Here is a 25,316-nt window from a genome sequence, read left to right as displayed (position 1 = left end):
AGCGATTTAAGGGTGGGCTGGGAAGAGCCCTGGAGAATGCACCAGGCAGGACCCTGCCCCAGCCACACAGAGCATCTAGGAGTGAACAGACGTTCTTTGCGTAGGGACAAGGCTGCTGCTGAGCCCGGGCAGCCCAGAGAGGCCTGGGGTAAAGGAACTGGAGAAAGGAACAGGAGGGGAAGAAACCAGCCGTTCCCGGAGCTGCTTGTTCTCTGCCCTCTCTCTCCTCACCCCTTCCAGGTGGCATCACCCTGCTGCAGAGAGCCGCACCCCACCCAGCCCGCGAAGCCCGCACCAGCGAGGGGGAGCTGTCCCAGGTGCTGAGCACCATTTCCCAAGGTGGGTACCTAAGTAGAGCCCCAGCCTCTGCTCCGAGTGTCCAGATACAGAACTGGGTCGCCGAGCCTCATCGGTGGGCGTGGGGGGTGCCAGCTTACAGGCTCTGCTTTTACCTTCTGCTCCTAAGTTCAAATATTGCAGCCACAATTTGCATGTAACTTCTGTAGCGGGGTGCTCTTGTAACTGGCAGGCCGTGAGAGCCCAGCTGTGCGGGGCAATACGGACAGGCCTGGGTGCTACCGGCGACGGTGTGAAGGGAGAGTCTCGGACAGCTGGGCCACGCAGAGACAAGCCCGGACTGATCGGTAAAGGCTCCTGCCTGGAATCAGGTTTTAGATTTGGGGTTTGCATTAGGTTTCAGTGTCGGGACGACCCTCTTGCTTCCCCATTCCCCACCCTTCTGGACTCTGAGCGGCTTCACGGCTCAGCACTTCCCCCGAGGAGAATCAATGCCTCTGAATGGCCTGCTAAGCCGTGCAAGTGCAGCGAGCCCGCTCCGTCTGCTCCCCTAGTGTCTGGGACCCAGGTGCCCGTGCTCTGCAGCATGGCATTCAGCTCATGCTGAGAGTCACATTCTCCCCCGCCCCGCCTCACTCTCCCCCCACCCCCGTTCTACAGCATTTCTCTGACACGTCTCTCAATTTATGGTAATACTGCCAGAGACACAAGAATACAGCCTCATTAAAATACCTAAAGCTGCCTTTCCATTATTTGGCCCTTATCTCTGTGTGAACAGAAAGAGAAATAAAGAGACAGCTGTTTGCCAGGACTGATATCTGGAGCGAAGGGGGAGCGGGCGATGAAGGGATGGACAGTGGTGACACAAGGGGAGAACACAGAGCACGAAGACAAATCCATTTGTGATATTATCAAAACCCAGCAGGATCGGCCAGCTGGCATCAGAGGTAACAGGGGAAAGGAGACACACCAGGGGGAGGCCACGCACCCCCCCCCCCCAGCTGCTCCAGCCCAGCCAAGGTGCAGAGCGTGGCCTGCGGACCCTGGGAAGTAACCTTCCCTGCTGTATCATCCTGGTATGATCCCTGATGGTGGGGCGGGACTTGCAGCCAGAATCCTTCCTCCCATCTGGGGAGGGCTGGGGAAACAGACTCCACCGCCAAACGTGGGTTCTGAGGAAGGAGACGGGGGCGGGGGGGCACTGGGATAAAGTCTCCATATTCAGCCCGCTGGAGACACAAACACCCTGGGCAAACTATACTAAAATGGCTCATCCCAGAGATACCTGCCAACCGGGCACACTGCCAGGCTGCCGGCGGCAGTGGCAGGAGCAGCAGCCTCTCGGCAGTGGAGTGTCCGTGAGCAGGACCCCCCACCAGCCCCTGGCATTGGGGGAGGGCAGGTCTGGTTTGCCAAAGGGAAATGCCAACAAATCTCAGGCAGTAATTCTGAGGCGGAGAAGCCGGCGGGGGGGCGTTACCTGGTTTGAAGCCCACGTCTGTTTGTCTGTCCAGTCCCGGTGATTGCGAACGTACCACCACTGGATCTCGAGCGAGTAGGAGGGGGAGCCGCTGCCTCGGAAGGAGCAGGCCATCTCCACGTCCTCCCCAGCGTGGGCCGTCATGTCATGCGGGGTCTCTGTGAACAGGGCTGCAGGGGAGAGAGAAGGGAGAGCCAGCCCCCCGTTAGGGACTGCAGGGCACTCAGACCCCCGGCCCACAGCAGCCTGCCTCTGCTGCCCACGGCACAGCCTGCGCCCGGCCGGTCAGGGGAGGTTTTCACCGGAAAGATCCCACCCCCTGGGGCTGAGGGCAGACACACGTCAGCCAGCCCTAAGCCACCCGCCTGTGCAGCCCCCACGTTCATTTAACTTTGGGCTACGCAGCTCAGCCCTAACCCAGGACCCTAAGAGACCAGCTTCTCTGCGGAGAGCCTGCCCCCAGCGCAGCCATCCTGGGAACGATCCTTTCTGTACAAACAGGGTCATCCAAGTCAAAGATGTCTGCTGGGCCTGGCTCTCCTCTCACATACGTCAGTTCTACACCTGAAAACCTTCACTGGCTCTCCTGTGCTTTCCCCAGACTCCTGCCTGTGTCCGTGAGCGCAGCACCAGACCCACAGGCTTTTTACAAGAAGCAATATCCGGCCGGAGAAAGACCCAGCAGCATGCAAAGGGGCCTTTTAGGAACCGTGAGTCCATCCTGCTCTCCCAAGCCAGACTGGTCCTGGGCGCCTCCCGTTCCAGGACACGCAAGATGTCCAAGTTACAGGATCTCTGCCCAGTAAACCAAACACAATCCCAGCGCTGCCTAAATCGAAGTATAAATGAAAAACAAATCCTCATTTAATGCTGCCCCAAACAGTCTCCCACATGCCATATGGTTTGCTTTTCTCTCTCAAAACAAATATTGTTCAGAGGTGTAATTAGAATTCTTTTCACCGTCTCTGGAGAGTATCGTTCCACTGTAAAGAGTGTTTGCAACGGGCAGGTCATTCCGGAAATGCTATTGTCACAATCAATGACATATCCCACCGACAGCTTCTACCCTGTCAGGAGAGACCACCCCGTCCCCACCCTCTTTGGTTAGACTCCATGGGGCTGAGGGTTTAGCACCTGAATACTCAAAGCCTTGCAGCGTTTGGAAGCCCCCACACTTCCAGGCTGAACAGGCAACTTCCCTCCCAGGAGTGTTTCGTTTGGGTGAAACACGGGCAGCTATTGTATCAGAACCAGTTCATCCCGCCCTGCTCAGTGCTGACTTTCCAGCCACCAAGATCCCCAGAGCTGCCCCTCAAATCCACCCGGTTTCCTCCAACTCCCGCCCCAATGGCTTTTCCTGCCGCTGTGATTCTGCTCGGGAGCTGATTTCTACAGAACTGCATGTGCCGCTTCCCCGTGGGTTTCTTGTGGAGTTCAGATCCAGGCTGAAAACTGAATTATTATCACCCCAGACAGAAAAGTTAATACCTTTAATATCTCTCCATCCCTCTGGACACATGGAAATCCCACAGACTTATCGCTTTCCTTTAATCCATTTTAGCAGGGGAGCTCAGGAAAATACATTGCATAAGGGGCTTAACAGGCATCCCCGTCTCCTTGCTGAATTCCTGGCGGCGCTCCTCCCATGCCACCCATTCAACCAAGGGACCCCAGACACCAAGAATTACAAAGGCTTCAGTCAGTGCAGGAAGATATCCCCGGGGTTCCATAACAGCCAAGCCCCGGAAATAAGTGCGAATTACAGGCCTGCGTAAAAGCGCTCTCTTGGTTCAAGCTGGCTACATAAAAAGGATGAAAGCCCCCTGCCTCCTGGTTCCAGCTACTCCGCGACACACGGCGAAGGGCTGCGCTTCTTGCTCCTGTAGCATCAGGGCTGGGGCCATTACCGTGAAACAATTACACAAGAATGACGCTAATGTTCTCGGATTATGGCCTAATCGGGATCTCGCCCTCCAGTTCCACCATCAGCAAAAAGTACAACCGATGGATTTCTCTGCCTGCGCCTTGTGTGTCAGTTTCCTGCTCATGGGGTCCAAGGGCCACCAGCAGCAGGGTACCGTGCAGACGCCTCCCGCTGTGCTTTAATTCTCACCCACAGCCCCGCCTGGAGTGCCAGTTCAGGGGCTTCTATACGGCCCTCAGTGCCCCAAACCCCAGCATTCCTGGCCACGGCAGAGGGCCTTGCCAATGCTCCTCTCCCCCGACCTGCACGGCCCGGGCAGGGCCGCCCCTAAGCTCTGTCGCCCTGCACATCAGTCCTGCGAGCAGAAGCCCTGCAATCCCAGTCTTCACTCTCTCTACAGCAAAGGCTCACGTGCTCTGGTTTGGTGAGGTGGAGACCATTCACCAGGGGCTTGAGCAAGGTTCTCCTCTGTTGTGAGGGAGGCGGAGTCTCTGAAGGTGAGCGGCTCGCACATTAGGCCCTGGCACGGTGCACAGAGGGAAGACTGGTTCATTGTTGGAAGGTAAAGAGCCATCCCAAGCTGAAGTATTGTTATCCCCAGTTCACAGATGTAGAAACTGAGGCCCAGAGCGGTTATGTGAGCAGCCCAAGGTTACACAGCAAGAACGCAGCAGAGCTGGGGTTCAGACCCAGGTTCCTATGCCTAGCCCAGTGTCTCCATTTGCCTCCTTCAGTTCACGAGAGAATCGTTCCATGGCAGCAGAGGAGCACGGCAGCATCTTGGTAAGGAACAAGGCAGCCACTGGTGGTTCCTCGTTTCCCCTTTCAGAAAACACAGCGTTGGTGTGTGGCAGTCCCACGGCTCGGCCTTCCTCTGCCCGTCTGCTGCACACATCCAGCTCTGGCAGTGGCAGCCAGGGTGCAAGGGCCCTGGAGCACCCACTCCAAGGGCAGACGGCACAAGCTTGTGCTACAGCCTCAGCCTTGCTGTTGTGCACAAAGCCCAGGGCCGGACCCCGGCTCACACCCTGAGCCCCAGCGGTGACCGGGGGGAGCTGCAGTTTGTGCAGTTCCCCCAACACTAAACAAAGCTAGGTAAGAGTCAATGCCTACCAAGTGAGTGGGAAGCACTTTCCTTAATGAGCACATCCTACGGGACTCCTGGTTTCAATGCCACGTATGTTCTTATTACTGCTGAGCAGCTTGTTTTTAGCATCTGCATTATTTGTTCTAAACGCTGCACCCCTGCCCCCAGCTGTCCAGGACCCTGCTTTCTAAGGTGGCGTCTGAGCACCGCCCCAGCCCCACTTCCCCTGTGCACACAGAATTAGTTCCCCTCGAGGGAACGTTGAGGCTGAACTATCCCCAGTGAATCCAGGTGTAGCTGGGCTCTAGAGCTGCATCGAGACACCACAGCTCAGAGCACCTCTGCAATGGGACTCCCTGCCTTAGATACTGCAGCTGGGGCCAGAGAGGCGCCTGAGCTGTTATGAGGCAGGGCAGCGGTTCTCCCTCCGTGCAGGTGGGCTGCGAGTCACAGGGAGGCTAAGCGACTGGCCCAACATCCCCCGGGAAGTCTGGACAGAGCAGAGAATTGAACCTGGGTTTCCCAAGTCCCCTAACCGCTGGGCCATCTTCCCTCCCGGAAACCAACCATCTGCAAAACGGGGGTTAATTCAGTTTTGGATCCAGACCCAGCTCTGAGCTTGGTGGCTCCACTAGAGATCTCATGAGAAAGCCTGTTCCAGACCACGCTGCAGGCTCCAGAGGCGTGGACTGCTGGGAACGCCTCCCCCCCGCCCCCGCATCGGCGCCTCCCCCTGCCCATCATTAGACACTAAGGAGATCTGACCGAGCCTTACTGGAGCAGCCTCTGCAATCAAGCCTCTTCCTTGGCTCTGGGTACCAGCACATGCCGGGGTGCTGACCTGCAGGATGACACCCTCCGTTTGCCAGCTCCCCCGACAGCCTCAGCACGTCCCGCAGATCAGGGATGTGCTCTAGCGGGATCTCTCCCCTGTGAGATCTCCCGGTGGCCCTCATCCTTGCAGCATCACTGTCCCCATCAAGTCAGGGCCTGGTGAAGAGCTACAGGGAGACAAGCTCAATGGGGCAGCAAGTCTCTTGCTAAGCAGCCTGAGTAACAGTAAAGGGGAGGGATGTGGGGCAACAAGCCCAGGAGGCTGCATTATCCCTGGGTAGGGCAAGGAGTGGGAAGCAGTTAACCCCGTGATGCCCAACTGAATCACAGCCAACCCCCTCCCCCCACACCCCCAGCCAATGCACAAGCGAGGCATTCTCGGGGTGCCAGGATTAGCAGGTGCAAACGACTCCTCTAGGTGGAGCGGACCCGCTGGATTCTGCTAGGTGAGGCCAGGTGCTTTAGCCGTTGAGGGCAGACGACAGCTCTGAAGGGCAGTGGGGGAGACGCACACGGGGCTGGACGTGGGGACCATTTCAGCCCGATTCCCGGCCAGGCCCTTCCTGCCGCAGCCACCCCACCATGTAAAATGGAGCACAGAGATTCCCCGGAGCGGACAGGACTTGGTCTCGGCTTTGGGAGCTGATGGGGCCTGCAGTGGTGAGAGGAGAAGGACGAAGAGGAAATAATCTGACCCCCATTATTGCGTCTGTTACAAAATCGGTGGTTTCAGAAGCTTAAGACCGTAAAGCAGCTTATTAACATGAGCCTGCGAGAAAGGCGCTGGAAGCACAGAAGGTAGCGACTGCCCAGGCTACAACATGTGCAGGGCCTCTGCTGCCAAGAAGCCCAGGCGTTTAGACTGGATTTGTATTTGCTTCTAATCCTGGGTCCCTCTGTGACAACAAAGAGCGGGCTGGGGAAGCAAACACCAAAGAGGATCTTGCTGCGAGGGGCCCCCGCCATCTGGCGGAGTCCTGGCATGCACGGCTGGCGCGCTCGACACGTACCAGCAAAGGAAAGGCGACAGTTATATCTGCTCCAGCAACACGCTCCCCGCCTGGCTGAGAGCAGCCCTCGGCAAAGCTGACCTTCTGCTCCCCTTGAGGTCCTGCCAAGTCCAGCAGCTGGTTCTCAATCGGCAGCGAGCAGGCTGCCATCAGAAGGAGGCAACCCAGGCTGTCAGCAGGATGCTGGGATTGGTACCAACCTGTCCTGGGCCAGGCTCAACAAGGGTTGTGACCTCCTCGGCTTTCAGGCGAGCGGAGGCCAATACAACCACCGGTCGCTGCAGCATGGAGGGTTGGGTTCGGTGCCTGGAAAACCAGCGATTTGGCACCAATCCGTCCCCGAATCACGTGAGGGTGATGGAGACATTTCATAGGACGCTTCCCCAGACCAGCCACCTCTCCCCTGCGCTTGTCCTGTGATTTGCTTTGATGACTGGAACTCTCAGCCCCCCCGGCCCCGTCGCTGCTCCGGCTTTTGGTGCTACCCGCGAGCGAAGGCCACGAGCGCGGCGGCTGCCTGAGACCCAGCACTACACTGCCAGGGTTTCTCACACGCGCGCCCTCACGCCCCCCGCCGGAGCGGCCTGGCGACTCGAGGGACTGGGGAGACAGCAAGCACTGCACTACTCGCCCGCCGCCAAAGTGACCCAGAGCAGAGAGAAGCAGAAACTGAGGCAGAGCCGCCCCTCCTTTATGGTGGGTTCTCCCAGCCGAAAGCCATGCAGCCCCTCCCCCACCAATGACATAGCCAGCTGGGCCCGGGCGGGGGGAGAGGGGGTTGGAGTGAGACCAGGCCCAACGCCACCCGAGCGGGCAGCAGCGGCCAAGGGATGCGCTGGTTCCGGGTCCGTGCGAAGCCCCCAGTGAAATGACCCGGCGTAACCCCGGTGGAGGGGGCCATGGAGACACCCCTCCCCCATCCCCGCAGCCCCCGACGATGGATGCCTTGCCGTGCACAGAGGGCAGGGAGGGTGCGGCTGGGCCACGCCGGCCCCTCGACTGCTTCCAAATCCAACATGGCTCAGTTTCCTCCCCAGGCCGCAGTGGTTCCTCCAAGCTGGGCAACTAGGCCGTGACCGTTCTGCTCAGCAGGGAGCCCTACTGTGATGGGTGTTCACCCCACCCAGCTCTGACGGGGGCACGGGGTGCAGGTAGGGCCAACTGACCAGACCGGGCGGAGCGTCTGGCGTGACTGACAACGACTAGTGGCTGATAAAGCCCAGCTGGCTGGAGGGTAAAGCCAGGAAGGCTGCAGCAGTGTGGACGCCGGCAGTCACCCTCTGGGTTTAGAGCGGGAAAAGCAGCGAGAGAAGTGCTGGCATCCTGGCCCTGGGGCAAGGGTTGACCCAGAAGGGGGAGAAGAAAGCCTGTGGGGGGCAGAGTAGGAAGCAGCCCAGGGAAACGGCAGCGAGAGTGGAGATTGCACAGAACCTGGCTGCTGCTGAGGGTCTCTGGGCTGGGTTCCCCTGCCAGCCACTCAGAAGTGGCACAGGATTGTGGGAGATGCCAACCGGACAGCTGGTCCAGAGGCCCTGGGCTAGCCCGGCACGGGGCACTCCACAGTGACGCAGCGGGAGGGCTGTGACACGCCGCACGCGAGAGACCCCGAGCTGCAGACAGAGGGTCTGGGGCAAGCGAACGATGGAAGGGGGGTGCCGGACCAGAGTAGCGCTGGTTCCCCAGACACAGCCAGGAGGGGGCGCTGCAGCAGCGAGGGAGCCCTGTGACACCCACCCACAGCCAGAGCCTGGGGCCCCTGCTTGTTGGGGGGCACGGAGCAGACTGACACGTTTATGACACGCAGGCAGAGACCTGCTGTTCTCACGGGGCTGCTGAATGCCGTGCGACGCCCGATGCGGCTGCAGCCGAGAGCGCGCACGTCTGCTGCCCACACTCCAGCCTCGCTAGTCCGACGGCCAGTATGGACAGGCCCTCTGCTCAGCCCAGCAGCTCCCCGACCGTCCCTCCAGCTACCGGGACACGCTCGCAGCACCGCCGCTCTGAACAGCTGCGAAGGCTCCTTGAAAACCTTCCCAGCTGGTCGGCCCTGATGCCCGCAGCAGAAGGCACCTCCCCCCAGGAGAAAATCCCGGCTACTGGCTACCATCTCCCCCACCCCACCCGCACAGTGCTGGCTGCAGCTGGGCCCTGAGCCACAGGCCCAGGGAGGGGAGGCTAAACGGGAGTGACCGGCCAGCTGGAAACTCCTAAGAGCTCGTCCATCAAAAGGCACCGAAGAGTGAAATGGGCAGTAAATAATCGCTGACGGGAAGAACAGGGGAGTTCCTCCCCCTCCGCCACTGCAGCCCTGCTTGCCCCAGCCCTTCATTCTCTGCTCCTCCCCACCCCCCCCCCCGTGCCCCCGGCTTCCTCCCACCCCCACACCTGGCTAGTCCAGTCTCCCTGTCTCAGCCCCACTGCCTCTCTCTCAGCCGCCCACCTTTCTGCCCCGTCTGGCTCTCATCTGTGCTCATCTCCTCCATCCTCCCCACACACACTGGGGGGTTTGTCTCGTGCCCCCATCTCCTCTCAGCTGCAGGGCCAGTCGAGCTGGTTCCACGGGCACCATCCGGCCCTGGGCACGGCACCCCCCCCACGCTTCCAGGCTGCAAAGCGCCATCGGCCAACAGCCCCCGAGAGCAGCGCAGGGGAGGCAGCTGTTCCCAGGCCCCAGAACAAGAGTGGGCGAGTGTGTGTGTGTGTGTGTGTGTGTGAGAGGGAGGGAGGAGACGCAGGAATGACAAAGGGAGGAAGAGAGGGGAGAGCAGCGAACAGGGAGTGGGGCTATGGGGTGTTCCATGCATATGTGGGGAGTGGGGGAGGGTGTCAGACAGTTGGGCCTCTGCTGCTCTTCTCTGCCATACACCTGAGAGCACCCCAGCTCCTAAATGCAGCCCCCCCGCCGCATCGGGCAGGGGCCAGTCACCCCCCTGCCAGCAACCAGCTACCTGCCAGCACGTCTCCATAGCCGCCTACTCCCCGTTCTTGGAACCCAGGCAGGCGTCTCTGCTCATTAGATCCTAAGCTCGTTGCCATGAAAATTACTATTGTCACACGAGCAGGATGTGGCCTAATGTCTGGGGAAAGCGCAGTGCGTCCCGGGGCCGAACGTCACAGCAGGCAGCGTCCCCGCAGTGGGTGGCAGAGGCTCACTACCTAGAATAGGGCCCCCTGGCCAGCTCACAGCTGTTGTTCACACCCAAACCCCCGTGCGGTTACTGATGTTACACTCTGATTTGCGTGCATGCAAATGCGCATCTCCCACTGCCAGCTCCTTTCCACAGACAGCTAACGTGGTAAGTACAGTAAACACACCAACAACGGCACTGAGCCATTTGCTCACACAACTATCAAGTGTACGTGTTCAGCTGCAGTCCCGGTGTGTGCAAAGCTGTGCCTGCGTTGTTTGCACGTGCAGTGCTCGCAAAGCATGGACCTAACTCACTAGCCGTCCTTTTAGAAAAATCTCAAAGAGCTGCCATATTTCCTGGTGCCCTCCCCGCATCGGCATTGCAACAGCAAGTAATTCACCAAACACCCGCCTCAGAACTCTGCTGGCATCACAAATGTCACTGGTGCATAAACAAAGGAAGCAAAGCAAGAGTAACTGTAGGTCCCTTTAAATTCAGTGTTATTGCTCAGACGGCTCAGGGAAATGGCTAACAGCTAAATAGCCAGAGGAATCCAAACTGCTCATAAGCCTTGACTAACTGCACTAATTCTCACATTTCATTACAGACTCCACAAGAGACCAGCCGGGTTGGAAATCATGTTGCCTTCTTTCTGGAATTGCTTTTTGCTAGAACTGGCGCTATTTCAGAAGAGCAGGAGCCCAGGCCCGGCACAAAGGGGACTCCAGAAATGAGAAATTCACATTTTTAATACTTTCCATTTGAAAAAGGCCATTTGTCAAATTACATTTAAAAGCAAAGTCTGAGTCTAAACTCTACTAACAGCTAGAGATAATCATCTTTCACGCAGACCCATCCAGAGCACCCCTGTGTATCCCATCCCAATGACACAAAATCCACTGCAAAGAAACTGGCACCAAAGGCGTGGGCTGGATGCAGTCTTCCCTCCCAGGGCTTCTCTGCTCTACCCTTTGCAGAACACTGGGGAGTGACGCTCCACCCAACTCCCAGCACATCAAGACTTTTCCGTTTGAGACTGACGGAGCGCGCTAGTCTGGCTGATAGATGGACAGTGAGACACTGTGAGTGAAAGAAAGGCTGCGCAATAGCACGGATGTTAGAGGAGTGATAAGGTGATGGACAGAGAGAGGAATTTGGGACGAAGGCTCAGTGACAGAGGTGATATTTTATCTAGCCACCCTCACTGGGAACCGGTGCGGGCAGAGAGTGTGGAACTGCAATCCCCAGGAGGTACAACCAGCAGAGAGTAGCACTTCAAAAACTGCAGTGGTGTTGCAAGACCAAATGCAAGCAGTTGGGATTCAGATGCCATGTTCTATAAGGGCTTCTGCTGACGGTGGTATAAAATGGAGATGGTTCTCAGTAGGTTAAAGTCCCCCTTGGTTAGCGGGGTAGTTGGGGGGCAGTTCTTGGGGTGAACAAAATAAATAAAAATAGGCTGTGTCCAAAGGATCCATCTATTCAAGAGTCCCATGCTGCCCCCCAAAAAATCTAGGGGGGCTTGGGGTCGGGATCAGTCACAGAGGTTGCAATCCCTGCCTTTCAGAGGAACATTTCACTGGAGCCTTTTTAACTATTAGTTGCTATTTAACCTTTCGGCAATATTGGAAGACGCTAAATAGATCTTCCTATAACAGAAGCCACGGCCTCTCGGGCTGCAGAGGTGCCCTTGCAAACCCTACGCCTGGCAAGGGCTCCGTCCCACCCTGCCAGCAGTGGACGAGCTGCCCACAGATATATGAGCCGACGCAGACAAGGAAGGATTCTGCTCTTCTAATTCAGAGTGTGCACGAGCTTCACCCACAGGCCCAGGTCTGGAGATGGACCACGTAGGTACTGGAAGGGACGGGTGTCTCGGAAACGCAATGGGAAATACAGAACACCACAAGGACACTGGATTAGGATTGACTATTCCCAGGAAGCAACTGACCAATTTCACAAACTCGGCCCTCTCTCCTGTTAGGGAGCATGCGTCTCCTGGCCGGTTCGATTCCAGCTTCAGATGTATTTCTGCCTGCAGACTGTCATAAACTGACTGATATCTGCAGTGTGACTGGTCAGTTAAATTACACGGGGTTGCTACTGATTGTGCAAGTACTTCCAACCCAAAGGGTGGCTCGTGACTTCCTGTATTCATGTGCAAAGGCCCTCGTTCACACGGGAGCAGAGGGGTCTGCACTGAATGGCACAGCTGGTCCTCAGATGAAAAGCTCCAACGTTCATGGAACATGAAACAGAACAGGGCACAAGCTCAAACTCCTTAAAGTCAAACATTTGTGAATATGGATTGCAGCATTCTACACACACACACACACACACACACACGTAAACTAAAAGAACCGCATGGAGTGTTCCAGTTACACAAAGTGGTAGACGAGGAAGCAAAGGGCAGGAACATCACATCACGCAGCTGCTATCAGAGGTAAAATAAAGAATTGATTTAATGAGGGTTATGATGTTACTGCCTCTGATTGGTGTCGGTTTCAGCGAAGTTGGCACCTGGCAAAGAGCTGGAGAAAGGCCCAGGAAAGTGATAAACAGTTTGGGGTCCCCCTGGAGGGAAATCCTAGGAAAGATTGATAGTGGCGCAGCCTTCGGAGGAGACGATCAGGACGACTGCGAGGGCCTTTTGTAGCAATTCAGCGCGGACTCTTTCTCCAACAGCCCTTCCAGGCTGCACTGAACCTGCTGTGCCGACCAGCACTCCAAAAACACAGTGCAAGGTGCAGGAGAGAGAAAAGCAGGAGCACTTCATAGGAAAGCCCCCGAAGCCTTTGCTTCCTGCCCCTGGGATCAACAGCTCACTCCAGTGCTGCTCAGCAGGGACCAACCTGTGCCACTCCTACACAAGGACCAGGTGCAAGTACTTGTGCATGTGAATCTAAAATTCAGTTTCCACAAAAGTCTGTGCACAAAATTCATTTTCCAGGACTATTTGGCCTGGTGAAAACTGATCGCACAAGTGTTCACAGAGAGATGGAGAAAGCAAATTTATTAAGAGAGTGGAGCTACAACATCTGCAGTGTAACAAACGGCAGGTGCCGATGTACTCTCCAAACGGTGCTGCCACTAGTGGCAGGCCAGAGGCGGAGACAAGGGCTGGACACCCCGGCCTAAAAACTACTGATAGTTTGAGACCGACAGTTCCCTGGTTTCCTCCCACATATTCTCCGTAGCTGCTCAGAGCGCTCACTCCAGCCTGAGCAGGTTTTCCGAGGACAGACATGGCAGGGTCCTGCCTTCTCAGACTCCGACTCCTGTGCCCAGGGCAGAGCAGAAAAGGAAACTTTCAGTGGGATACCCATGCAGGCCAATGCTCCCGTCCCGCATGAGTCTGTAGAGGCTTTGCCTGTGCGACTGTCTCCCTCTAGGGGCCAGTCACCAACAAGCAGAACCGGCTGTTACGCTCCAGCTGCCCTGACTGCCAGAAGCTGGGAATGGGCGACAGGGGATGGATCACTTGATGATTCCCTGGTCTGTTCATTCCCTCTGGGGCACCTGGCACTGGCCACTGTCGGAACAGAGGATACTGGGCTAGATGGACCCTTGGTCTGACCCTCTCTGGCCACACTTGTGCCGTTCCTTACAGCCGATGGAGTTACTGGCCAAGGTTTCTATGTTCGACTCGTGGGGTTGTGCATCCACAGGCTTGGCTTGTGGCGGGAGCCAGAACCTCAGTGCTCTAACCCCAGCTCGCACTGCAGCCTTGGGCTACACTCCTCCTCTTGTGAGTAGCCCCATTCACAAGGAGGGTCACAGGCAGGAGCAGGTCCCTTACCCCTGCTCTCCACGGGGCAGAGAGGGGAAGGCTGCTCTCCCTGAGGAGCTCGGCGGGCCCGTCGGGTGAGGATGGTGCACGGACATTGCAAAGTGCTCCAGAAATGCTGAGCCGTACGCCCTTCCCTGACAACATCTGGAAGTGCCCAGCACGCTGCAGCTGCCCCAGCCTGCTGGCTCTGGAGCCCTGGTCCCTTTGCGCCTTGCTCTCCCGCCCGACATTGGTGCTGCCTTCTCTTAGCCAGCAGGCAAAGGAGAGAGTGACTTTAACGGGCTCGGTGCTCCGATGGTTTATAGCCTCTGCCTGTCATAAACCGAGGAAACCAGGATCGATAAATCTCCCAGGAAACAAAAATCAGGGGAAATAAAATGAACTCAATGGGGAAACACAGATAAACGGAATTGAAAACGCCTGCTGGGACAGCCTGGGGCTGTCATAACCCTGAGATATACTGGTCGCCTCGCTATCTCCCCACCGCCGCGCAGCCCGAGTCCCGGCAGGGGAGGGCAGCACAGACCAACCCACCGGGGTCGCTCAGCGCAGCCGGGCGCTCAGAAGGAGACCCCCCGGGGAGAAAGGGAGGGCGTGCCCAACCGCCCCGCACTTTGCTGGGAGGTGCTTAGCCACACTTCTCCCTGCAGGGGCTGCCCCCCAGGCTGTTCCTGGGGCGATCTGCAATCCAGGCCAGGTTTGCCTCTCCGCTAGACCGGACTCCAGGTGAGCACAAGGACCTGACACCAGCTCTCCCTTGCTGAGGGCTCAAGGGGGAGCAGGAGGGACACAGAGACCAGGCCAGGCTCTCGGCCAGAACTGGGCCGGGGACCCAGCTCACAGCAGCAGTGGGCCCCGTTCTGCTCTCAGCGGCACAGGAGTAAACGTGGAGCTGCTCCCAGGACGCAGGCGGGCGACAGCTCAGAGCCTGCCCTGTGCTCTGCGACGCGCTGGGCACACGGCCGCCCTGTGTGGGAGTGGGCAGAGCTCTTCTCCTAAACAATCAGCAGGAGCAGCCCCCTGGGGCTGCCAGACGTGTGCAGGCCTGGGGACCCAATATTGTGATTACGGGGTTACCAGAGCAGAGACGGCTTCCAGTCCCTACGCCAGCTCCTCTGTGACAGCCGCGGCAGGCTGCATAACAGAGCATCCTTTGGAGATAACGAGATCCCCGCTGGACCAGCTGGGGCACCAGCCGCGGGCTCCTCGGCTTGTCGCAATGGCTCGGGCGACGTTTGCGCCCTGCCTTTGCCAAGCTGACAAAGCACAGGCTGAAGCAGCCCAGGGCAGGACAGTCTCATAACTAAAGGACTTTGCCATCGTCACCTAGCTGCTCTACCAGGTGAGGAGCGGACGGAAAGTGAATAACGAACTTGTGCTGGTGCCCGGTAATTGTCTCTCCTGCAGGAAACAAACAGGGCCTCTCCTGGCCTGGCAGCCCGGCCCGTGGCAGAGGCTCCTCGCTATGTGCCAATACACAAACTCCAAGGGCTCTAATAGCGCCAAGAGGCTCAAATATCTCGAGGCTCATTAGCAGAGCTCGTTAAGCCGGCAGTGCCAGGGGCCGCTCTCCGGCACATTCTCTCTCAGCACTGCTTTCCCGGTCAGGTTTTCAGCTCACAGCATAAGTGCAGCCAGGGGAGAGGGCAGGGTGGGTTTGCAGCTTCCTGAAGTGCTGTGCCTGCATGTCACCTATTGTCCCTCCCACCGGTGGGATACCCTGGAGAGAAGGCAGAGCGAAATCCTCCTGAAAGTACCGACACCCAATGGCTGTTCCAGGCGCTGTCTCAGTGTTTAGTCCAGGAGGTAAAGACAATGCTGAGCTCTACAAAGGAGCCTCTCGGTCATTGCAGGAGGCAATACGCATGTGACATCGGCCCGCTGGCCACTGACAGCCCTACACACACAGACCGAACCAGCGCTCACATTCAGCCTCCCAGCTGGGGGAGGGACGATCTCGCCACCAAGTGTGAGGCCCTAATTTACACGTTCAAACCTGTAAGTCGCGTGCACCCTACGCTCAAAGTCAGGTCAATCCCCTGCACTCCGGAGCAAAGCGACAAGCAGGCGAAACTGAAACAGAACGCAAGCTGCTCCTGGGCGTGCGTCAGAGGAACGAACAGAGGCCAGGCTTCTACTGGAGCTTCCTAGAAGGCAAAGGACTTTTCCAAGTGGCCATTATCAGCCACAGGAGGCCAGCGGGAACCCCTCCCCCAACAGCCAAGTGGCCCTGGCAGGGTGGATGCAGTTGGTACAATTATTGCTGAGCCCGGTTGTTTCAGCTGGGTGACAAACTGACAAATCCAAAGACAGTCCGTTCGGTTCAAACCAACGCTGAATTTTTTTTTCCCCACCATGAAATGAAAAAAAAAAATGTTCAGGGGAATAAAATGCCTGGAACAGCAAATCAAAGCCACAGTTCCAAACCTCTGGTGGTCAGGTTTTTTCAGCCAAAACTATTCACCCAATTCTGCCTGAATGCACCAAGTTTCAGTGCCCGGAAAGCGTATTTTTCAGTGAATTTACTATTCACAGAACAAAAGTTGTATGGCTCTAGTCGCAACTGCAGTAAATGCTTGTGCAGATGAACACCCAGCCGCTCACAGCGCCTGCATTTGCCACAGCCACATGTGTCCTTTTCTAACAATTTGGGCCTAGAAGTTTTTCATGCATTAAATAACATTCCTTCTCATCATTAACAACCCTTCTGGAAGCATCACATTTCACAAATTAACCTCCCATCTGGTGCCTGGACTCCCTAGATACTTGAGAAAATGCAGCAAGGTGTAGCCTCCTTCTCTGGATACCATTTTGCAGCGGTGGCACCTCAGAAGATACAGTTCCAGCTCCAGAAGACTCCTAGGGCCCATGCTGGGTGAGGTCTATGATGGCAGGCGTTCTCAGCCAGCTGCCTTCTCACACTGTGACCAGCGAGGGGGGCGGGGGCAGCTTATGTTCAGTACAGCAGAGAAGGGGAGCAGTGGAGGGATGCAGAGAGAGGGGTGACGGGTGAGGAACATGATCGTTGCAGCAGCAATCTGAAAGGAGACGAGCAGGGCAAGACTGCATGTGCCAAGGCCAGAGAGAAACATGCCCAGTGATTGTGACACAAGACGAGGAGAGCATGTAACTGTGTGGAGGGATGGGGAGGGGCGTTCCTGAGAGCCAGTATGCAGGAAGAGCCAGCAAGGCTTAGACACAGCCTGCCGCCCTAGCGAGAAGTCTGAGTGACAGGCAGGACAGTGGAGAAAAGAGGCAGCAGGCAGGGCTTTGCGGCGGAAGATTGGGAGCTCTGGTTTAGAGGGACAGAAGGTGACAGGTCTGGAGTACAGAGGTAGGTCTATGGAGCATCAGTGGAGAGATGGTCGCTGAAGTTGTGTTTGTGGATGAGATCACCCAGAGAGAAGGTGCAAATGGGAGACGAGGAGAGGACCGAAGACCGAGCCCTGTGGAGCCCCTCTGACAGCTGGAGGGGGAAGAGGAGGATCTGCTGAAGGAGCGATTAGAGAGAGGACAGAGCCAGGGAAGCCAGAAGAGCACCAGATTGCAAGAAGCGCCTGGCCAATGGCATTGAAGGCAGCTGACAGGCGGGTATGTGGGTCCAGCACTGGCTCTGCGATTTGGCTAGGAAAAGGACTCTGGGGAGAGCGGCCCCAGTGGAGTGCGAGCGGCGGAAACCAGGCCGGAGAGGAACCCCAGACAGTGCCAGTGAACAGCAGGGTCAATGAGCTCAGAGACAAAAGAGGGACGGGGCGATACTTGGAGAGCTCAAGGTGGGGGGTTTGTTCCATAGACTTGTAAACAGATGGACTCAGGTCCACTAGGCAGGTTTATCGCTAATGGACCCAAGCAGAAAGATACAACCCCCCCTGCCTGGGGGCTTCAGTCCCCGGGGGGCGAGTGGGTGAGAGACAGGGACTCCCAGCCCCCCACCCCTTCCTCGTGCACGGAGCGGAAGGCAGTGGCTGGGATGCCGCAGCAGAGGAAGGAGCATTCTCAGCTGCTGCAGGGACATCGACGGGGACAGCAGGCGAATTACAAACCTAGGGAGACTTAAGGGGGAAAAACCACTCTGGCACTTGCAGGATTGTGCTCGTTGAGCAGCTTCCCCAGTGGGATTTCATACCATACAGCTGGACAGGCTCCGGGGGATGGGGAGGAGATTCTTACTGGGGGGCCTCCTACTCACAGGGGTCCTGCAAGCAGGCCCAGGGAGGGAGAAAACTATCGACACGGCCCTAATACTAACCCATCCAGGGGCACAGTCTGCCACGATCCAAGCCAAGGGAGCGGGGACGCCAGGGCGTGAGGGATACTGGAAATCCCAGGAGCAAGAGGCTGGGGAGGATGGTGCCGAACAAAAGCCAAGCGCAGCAGCAGGGCGGAGGGAGCAGCGCGTGCAGGACTTCAGCAGCAGACGGGCAGAGCTGCTGCGCAGCCGGGCGGCTGATTTCAGCCAACACAGGTGGGTTTAATCAGCGATAACTGGAGTCCACCAGCATCTGCAGAGAGGGGATGATCCAAGAGACAGGTGAGCCCCTGCAATGCCAGGGCCTTGCCTGAAATCACCAAACTCACCACTGTGCAGACACAGCCTCTTTTCACCCTAACAATAAACCCCGCAGCCAGGCCCAGGTCTACAGAAAAACTCTCCCGATCAAGGCGTCCCGGCCTGGCTGGAACCGGCTCTGATTCCTGCCCACTTGGCATTTGCAACAGATCAACTGGGGGCAGAGATTCAACGTGCTGAGCTGGAAACAAATCCAGTTCACTGTCTCCTCTGCCTCTTCCCTCTCCGGAGCCTGGGGTGGGAGCAGCTAGCCTTGTTGCCGAGATCAACACGGCTCCCCAGGCAGCCGGTGGCCAGTCCGGCTCGGACAGAGAAGCACACGGCAGGCGCAATCTGTTTGTTTCTAATGGGGGAGAGCAGAGGAGCCAATGCTCAGAGATGCACAGAGGCTCGCTAGTGCACGGAGCAATCAAATGGCTTTGTCTGTATTACTGAGAACAAGCTTTGTGGGGAGTGGGTGGCTTCTGAAGACAGAACCAGGGCCCTGCCCCATCTGTGCCCTTCCCTGGAATCCCCTCCACATTAGCCTGAGCTACTCATACCCTGCAATGGGAGAGCAGGGGCCTCCCGCTGGAGATCTTTCAATTCTCAGTGCTCGGCTTCAACCCAGGCCGGGTCTGTGACATCGGACAGCAGCGTGCTGGCCTGCGCACCATGAACTGGGGATTCCAGTGTGTGCCCATCGCTTAGCCTGTGCCTGTGCCCATCCTGCTGGTGGCTCAGCGCTTCTGTATTGGACATTTGCAAAAGGCATATTAATTACTTCGTTAGAGCTTTAGCTTGCCTGTGAATTATTTACCCCAATGAACCATTATTAACTCTAGTCAATCATAGGCATCTTGCTACATGTACATGAGCCAAAAGCTTCTCCTCTGGAGCTGTATCCAGTTTGCAATGGAAACCTCCTCCTGAGCGGACCAGTAGCATGGTGACTTGGCTCCACCCCTGAGGAAGTGTGATGGTTGTACAGGGAACTGGGTGTTTTACACAGATCCGTGTGGCTGTTTTCTGAAATGCCCAAAGCCGCCAGTGCCCACTACGTAGGCTCGGGGTCAGCTCTCCAGCGGTGCTGAGTCCCTGCAAGTCGTACAGATGGACATGGAGCTGCAGGTGCTCAGCACTTGTGAATATCAGGGGTGAAATCCTGGCCCTACAGGAGTCAGTGGGAATTTGGAGAAGAAAAAGGATCACGAGACAGGCTCTTTGCAGGCTAAATAACAACAAAGCTGAGCCTGACACTAAGGCCTCTGAGCTCTGGTCGCTTGCACTTGCAGTGAGAACTTACAACCAGCCCTGGAGCTGGGGAATTGTATTTGTCCACGTTGGGATGATAAAAGCTGCTCCCTGGCTCAGGCGGCTGATGGCAACATGCGGCACAGAGCACCTGCCACCCGCCCTAACAACAGGGGGCTTGAATGAAACGAACGGGCCTTTGACTCCCGCAGCACAGGCAGCGCCACTGACGGGTTTGCAGGGAAAAGCACAAGGCAGGTGCCTGGCCACTCAGAGAGAAGGTTCAAGGCTGACATCCTTGAGCGTGTCATTAGCAGGACCCACGAAGGAATCACGTGTAGACAGAGCTGGAGACGCAGAGGCAGGAAAGGTATCTGGAAAGGAAGGGGAGGGAGCCAGGGAGGCAGGCAGGCTGCTCCCAGGAAGGGAGAGGAAGAGCGGGGAGACACAAAGAAAGGTGGAGCGGGACTTTGTATCAGTAGTTCTCTAATTTCTCCGTCCATTCTGTACCGCTGATCTCTGTCATTATGTGCTGGGCTGTGATTGAAGGTGGCTTATTCTTTCCTTTCACAGAACTCCTTGTCATAATTCACAGTTTATTATGGTTCAGTGAGTCAAGGTGCTCATAGAACTAATTGCCAGCTCAGCCTCACTTGTACACGAAGCTATTCCCCGTCCCGGGCTCCGCAGCCACGTCACACCAGCCAGGAGCAAACGGCTCAGTCCCACAATGGCTGAGCCTCCTCCCAGCTGGGGTTAGGAAGCAAAGCTGGGATTCTGCAATTTAATTATACCTCCCAGCCAGCCAGCACCACCAAGGGCCATGCGAATGCACCCTGGGAAGCCTGCTGTGGCTGGGCGGTACCATTGACCAGGTGCTGGCCCATCAATAGCTCAATGAGCACTGCTCCCGGCCGGCCCCACCTTCCCCCGGGCCTGCGTCCCAGAGCGGCCGTGTTCTGCCTGCTGCTGGGGTGGCAGGGGCCAAACGAGGGCAGAGTTAGGGCCAGGTGTTTAGGACCAAGTTTCCCGGCAATGCTATGTGTGAGCCAGCGCACGCAGCCGGACGTGGTCGGGAGGCAGCTCACGCGGCTGAGGGCTGAGCAAGCACCTAGGGTAAAATCGCCCACCCTGCCTAGAGAGTTGGGAGCCTACGTCCCGGTTGGGAAAGTGACTGGGGCACTCGGAGGCCTGGGTCTCCCAGAAATCAGTGGGGTTTAGGCTACTTCACCACTTCAGCCCTTTGGAAAATGTCTACCTGGGATCTACCCCTGGAAGGCGCCTGCTTTAATTTACAACTTCCCAGTAGTCCTGGGACACCTCCCCAGCCCTGCCTCATGGCCAGCCAAGGCCTGATGCCATCACCTCGCAGTTCAGCCCCTTCGCCCCTCTGGCCCATGCCCAGGGCTGGGGAGAAGCTCGCGTCCCTCACATGCAGGAGGAGCGCCAGAGCTTCTCTGCAGAGAGGGGTCAGGGGCTCTGGCTTCCACAGCAGTGTGTGCACGCACGTGTGTGTGCGTGTTTACACGTTACTCGCACACACACCCAGTACCATCACGTGAGCAGCCTGCAGGAATTGCCAGGGCCCGTCTAGTTAAAACTAACCACAGTCGCTAGCCCCTCTGACTTCACCCATCTGTTCCAAGTCCTGGCTGGTCAAATTTCTCCTCTCCCCCACCCCGGTGCAGATCACTTCCAGCCTGCGCCACTGAGCTCGCCAGGCCCGCGAGAGGAGCCTCTGCCGCTCCCAGCCCGGAGTGCTGGAAGGAGACAGAACGCGAGTGGGGGAGAGAGGCTGGGACCGGACTGCGCCATGGAGAGTCCTGGGTGTTTCATTGGAGAACCGGCTCCTTGGGTCTGCTCTCCCTGGCATGGCGCAGGAGTGCTGGAGTCAAGGCAGGAGCTGGTAAGGAGCCTGGAGCTCCCTCCAGGGCCATCCCCAAACTCCCGATGGGGGATTTCTCCCCACACTTCTCAGTCCGTAGACAAGCCCTTACCCAGCGTACAAACCTCATTGCTCTTCCCCTCGGCCGTCAGCTCTGCCAGGCCCAATCAGCTGCTGCTGCGCTGGAGACACCTGAGCCAATCCTGATTCACCGCACACTCCCTAGCGCGCGAGACAACCCTACATCACAGCAGCTGTACTGCAGCATGGACCGCACAGCTGTGTCATGACGTGCCACGCTTCTCACCAGAGACCTGGAAGCCAACGCCTGGCACCCACCGGGCTTGTGAGTTGTGTGCCATCGTAGGGGGAGCTGGGGTTTAAACCACCACAAGCAAACAGCTAGTTCTGCAGACCCAGTGGAGCTTTCTTCTCCCATCACCTCCTGACAGCCTGATGGGATGTTACATAGACGGTGATGTACAGTCACGCACCAGCTCTCAACATGCCTCAAATTGTAGCACTTGTATTTTAAATTAACCCACCCCGAATCCCCCTCAAGCAACCCCTATCCCCCCAAGCACCCATCTTATCAATCTAAAGCTGGGACAATCTCATGCCCAGTGGCCCAGGCCTGTATCTTGCCCCATAACCTGGGTAACACTGGGGGAGAATTGCCATGTTTGGAGGGCGGAGGAAACATCTGTCTGGCAGCCGGATTTATTTTTTTTTAAAACTGGTGATTTGCAGCTTCTCCTGGGCTGGAGCCATTAGCTGGCAGCTCGGGGGAGCATCAGCAAGCAGAGGCCAGGTGCTCAAAGGCGCATGATAAATTCATTATTACATGGCTCAGGTTCTGCGCCCAGCCCCCTTTTCTCCCCCCCCCCTCGATATTCTTCAAAGTACCCCTGAAGCTACCGGGCACATACCAAACTCTGACAGTGGGAATCCCATGAGTTTGTCGCTGCCACTCCCCTGCTCCCGTCTGTGCACAGCGAGCCTGATCCTGACGAGCTGTGTTCACCTGCAGCCCCAGTGTGGCCGGGGCAGAGGCGACCACTCATCACTCCCAGGAGCTGGTCTCAGAGCCCCTGCTCCGACTCCCATTAATGCCGATGGCAAAACTGCCTTGACGTCCTGAGGAGCAGGACTGATTCCACAGCCAACGCTCCCAGCGCTGTGTCTGTGAACCCCGGGGGGCTGCAAAAGGAGTAGATACAGCACACAGTGAGCCACATGCCTCCTACGGCTCTGCCATGGGAACCAGGCCTTGGACTCCCTTCTCTCTGGCTAGAGATGGCCTCCGCTTCCTGGGGGCAGACACCTCGCGGGCTGGGTGCCAGGCCATCGCTAGCATAAACCACAGGGCAGTAACGAGCAAAAGGACGAGCCAGGGCGCTCAGGCAGGTGTGTGTGTGTGTGTGCAGAGGGGGGTACCGCACATTTAAAGCAATGCATCCCCATTTCTGCTGTGAATTTCAATTAACCCTCTAGCCTGCGCAGACGCTGCTCGCTCCTGCTTCATGCCTCTCTCCACGGACCAAGGGATGGAAGTGGGGTCAGGGCTGAGTGCAGTTCTGATGCCAGAATGCACCCAGGGTATCTGAACTAGGGCCGTTTCTCCACATACACTCAGCATGTTGTGCCCGTGCTCTCTCCTAAACGGCTGGGCGAGGTTCTCTGGCCAGCATTGTGCAGGGCACACTAGATTATCACAATGGTGCTGTCTGCCCTGAGAATCTCGGAATGAATCTGTTTTTAATGAGCCTGCTTCCGGGGAACGCTGATGCTAGGTCATCAAGAATGCATCACAGCACCAAAGCCTGATGCTCAAACATAGCACCATGACTTCCTATGTCACAGGCGTGAGCTGACGGGGCACCAACAGCTGTGAGAGTGGCAAAGGCGATTCAGCTCCGAAAGCGACCAGATACAGATGCTTAAACAGAAGGTATCTTTCTCCTTTGTCCCTGTGCAGAAGTCCTTGCTCAGTGATCTGTAAGTCACTCGCTTCATTAATAGCATGATGTGTAAGGCTACACACACACACACACACACACACACACAGAGCAAATCTTGAAATCAGCACTAAGCCCCCAGAGAAAACCACAGAATCTCAGCTGTGGAGCACACCTTACACCCAGAAAGCTCCCCAAATGCCTTACTAACATAGGGCCGAATCCTGCTCCCATCACAGTCAATGGCAAAACTCCCACTGATACAGCAAGGGGAGGATCTTGTGATATGTTACACAAAACCAAAAAAATGCAACTAACGTGGGGATTTTGACCAGGGCCAGAGCTTACCTTGCCAGGGAGCTGGAATTACCCCGAACTGGTGTGTATTTCTAACAGTTCACTGTTCCCACACAGAGGAAAAGGCCTCTTGTCCCCATGGGAGGCTTCACCATTGCAAGGGAAGGAATGCATGGCAGAAATCGTCCCTGTCCCCCGTTTCAGGCCACTCCCAAGAGGTGACACTTCAAGGAAAGAGACACCCAGCAGCCTGACTGTGAATTAGTTTGGGGTCACACTCCCGTCTCTCCCACCGTTTGCTTCCAGAAAGAACAGAGGAGAAGCAGTTAGAGCAGAAAACGGGGCACCAGGACTCCTGGGGCTGTTCTGAAAACTCTACCAGTGACTCTTGAGGGGCTCCTGGCAAGACTCCTCCAGCCAAAGCGCCAGAAGCTGCCTCAGATTTGGAAGCTCAGCTGGAGACACCATGGCCTGGTTTTCATGGAGGTTGAGCACCTGCAGCTCCACATTATTCCCAGCGGAGTGGTGGGGGAAGAAAGCCAGGGCCACGTCATCTCAAGCTGGGCACCCAAAATAAACAAGGCATCAACAGCCACTTGAGAGAGCGCTGCTCGTGGCTCCTCTGGTTCTGCCAGTTCCTGCTGCGTCCTGTCCCCAGGACCTGGCCACATTCAGTGTCACTAGGCGCTCCAAGAAGCCTGGTGATGGGAAAGGAAACAACACGTGCCATCCTATGTCAGTCCGTGCAGCTGGCTGAGGGGGCACGTGCCTGTCCAGGAAGGACCAGAACTAAGTCAGCATGAAAGGAAGGACCAGAAACCACTGGCCTAGTCTATTCTGCCCTAGTGAGTCCAGTGACCAAGGACCATTATCACAACCTTCGCCTCCGCGTGCTGCACAGCACAGAGCATTACCCAAGGGCTGCTGGGAACGGGAGAGGAAGATAAAAACTAGAACTTCGGTGAAGGCCAAATTCAAGCCAGAGGAGGTGGCTGTGGTCTGGGTTTGGAAAGGGGCACATTATCCAGGCTCAGGGAGAGGCTGCACCAAACAGCAGCAGCAAAGGTTCTTCCACCCCCAGGGATGTGACCGGAGAGAACCTGGACTAGGCCAGAGTGAGAGAGCCGCCTGCCCCAGTCACCACCCAAACCACACCAACCTGAAAGAGGAGCACTACCGAGACAATGCAGAAGGAAGCAGGGAGTTTCAAGCTCCTGGTTAAATCAAGGTCCCAGCCCTTTCTGCCTCATGATTCCCAGATTCTTGGGAACGGCACCCATTGCTCTAGGTGATTTGCTGCCTGGTTCGTGGAGAATTTTTAAATGACAATTAGCTGTCATTGTCCTAATGTGATAATTCCCACTGTCTTGCCCATCATATGTCAGCCTTCTTCCAGGGAAAGATAAGCACCGACATTTGATGGGGAAGGGATGTCAGAAGTAATTGTCTTGAACGACTGCATGAGAAGCAGCAGGAAAAACACATCGGATGGAGAATTCCCTCCAGGAAGCTTGAAAAAAATCCCGAAGAATGCAGAGTGTTTCTGAAAGTAATTGCTAGAATAATCATTGGTGTGTGCGACAAAGGAGAAGGGCAGCACCGTGGGGAATCAGGGCACAGCTCCCTTAATCCTTCAGCCATTAAACTAACTGGCTCATTGATGTAAGACACTCACATTTGCAGCTGATGCAAAGAAGAAGGCTGGATTCTCCTGCTCTGGAACGCACACTGTTTACCAGCTGGCTCTTTTCCTTCTCGGCTCCGTGCACACAGACAGACTGGGACTAACCCACGTTTGAAAACCAATGGCACCAGCCCAG

The 25,316-nt window shown here is 56.7% G+C and overlaps 1 protein-coding gene across 1 annotated transcript in view; it reads right to left on the bottom strand.

Annotated features, from left to right (window-relative positions):
* Positions 1 to 25,316, bottom strand: part of VSTM2L (V-set and transmembrane domain containing 2 like) — a 39,264-nt gene that overhangs the window by 11,039 nt on the left and 2,909 nt on the right. The window contains exon 2 of the mRNA XM_044986110.1: positions 1,778 to 1,947. Within this exon, the coding sequence (XP_044842045.1) occupies positions 1,778 to 1,947 (170 nt within the window). The remainder of the gene's footprint in view (positions 1 to 1,777; positions 1,948 to 25,316) is intronic.

This window comes from Mauremys mutica, chromosome 13, assembly GCF_020497125.1.
Source record: "Mauremys mutica isolate MM-2020 ecotype Southern chromosome 13, ASM2049712v1, whole genome shotgun sequence".
NCBI lineage: Eukaryota > Metazoa > Chordata > Testudines > Geoemydidae > Mauremys > Mauremys mutica.
This window is presented reverse-complemented; position numbering and strand designations above follow the sequence as displayed.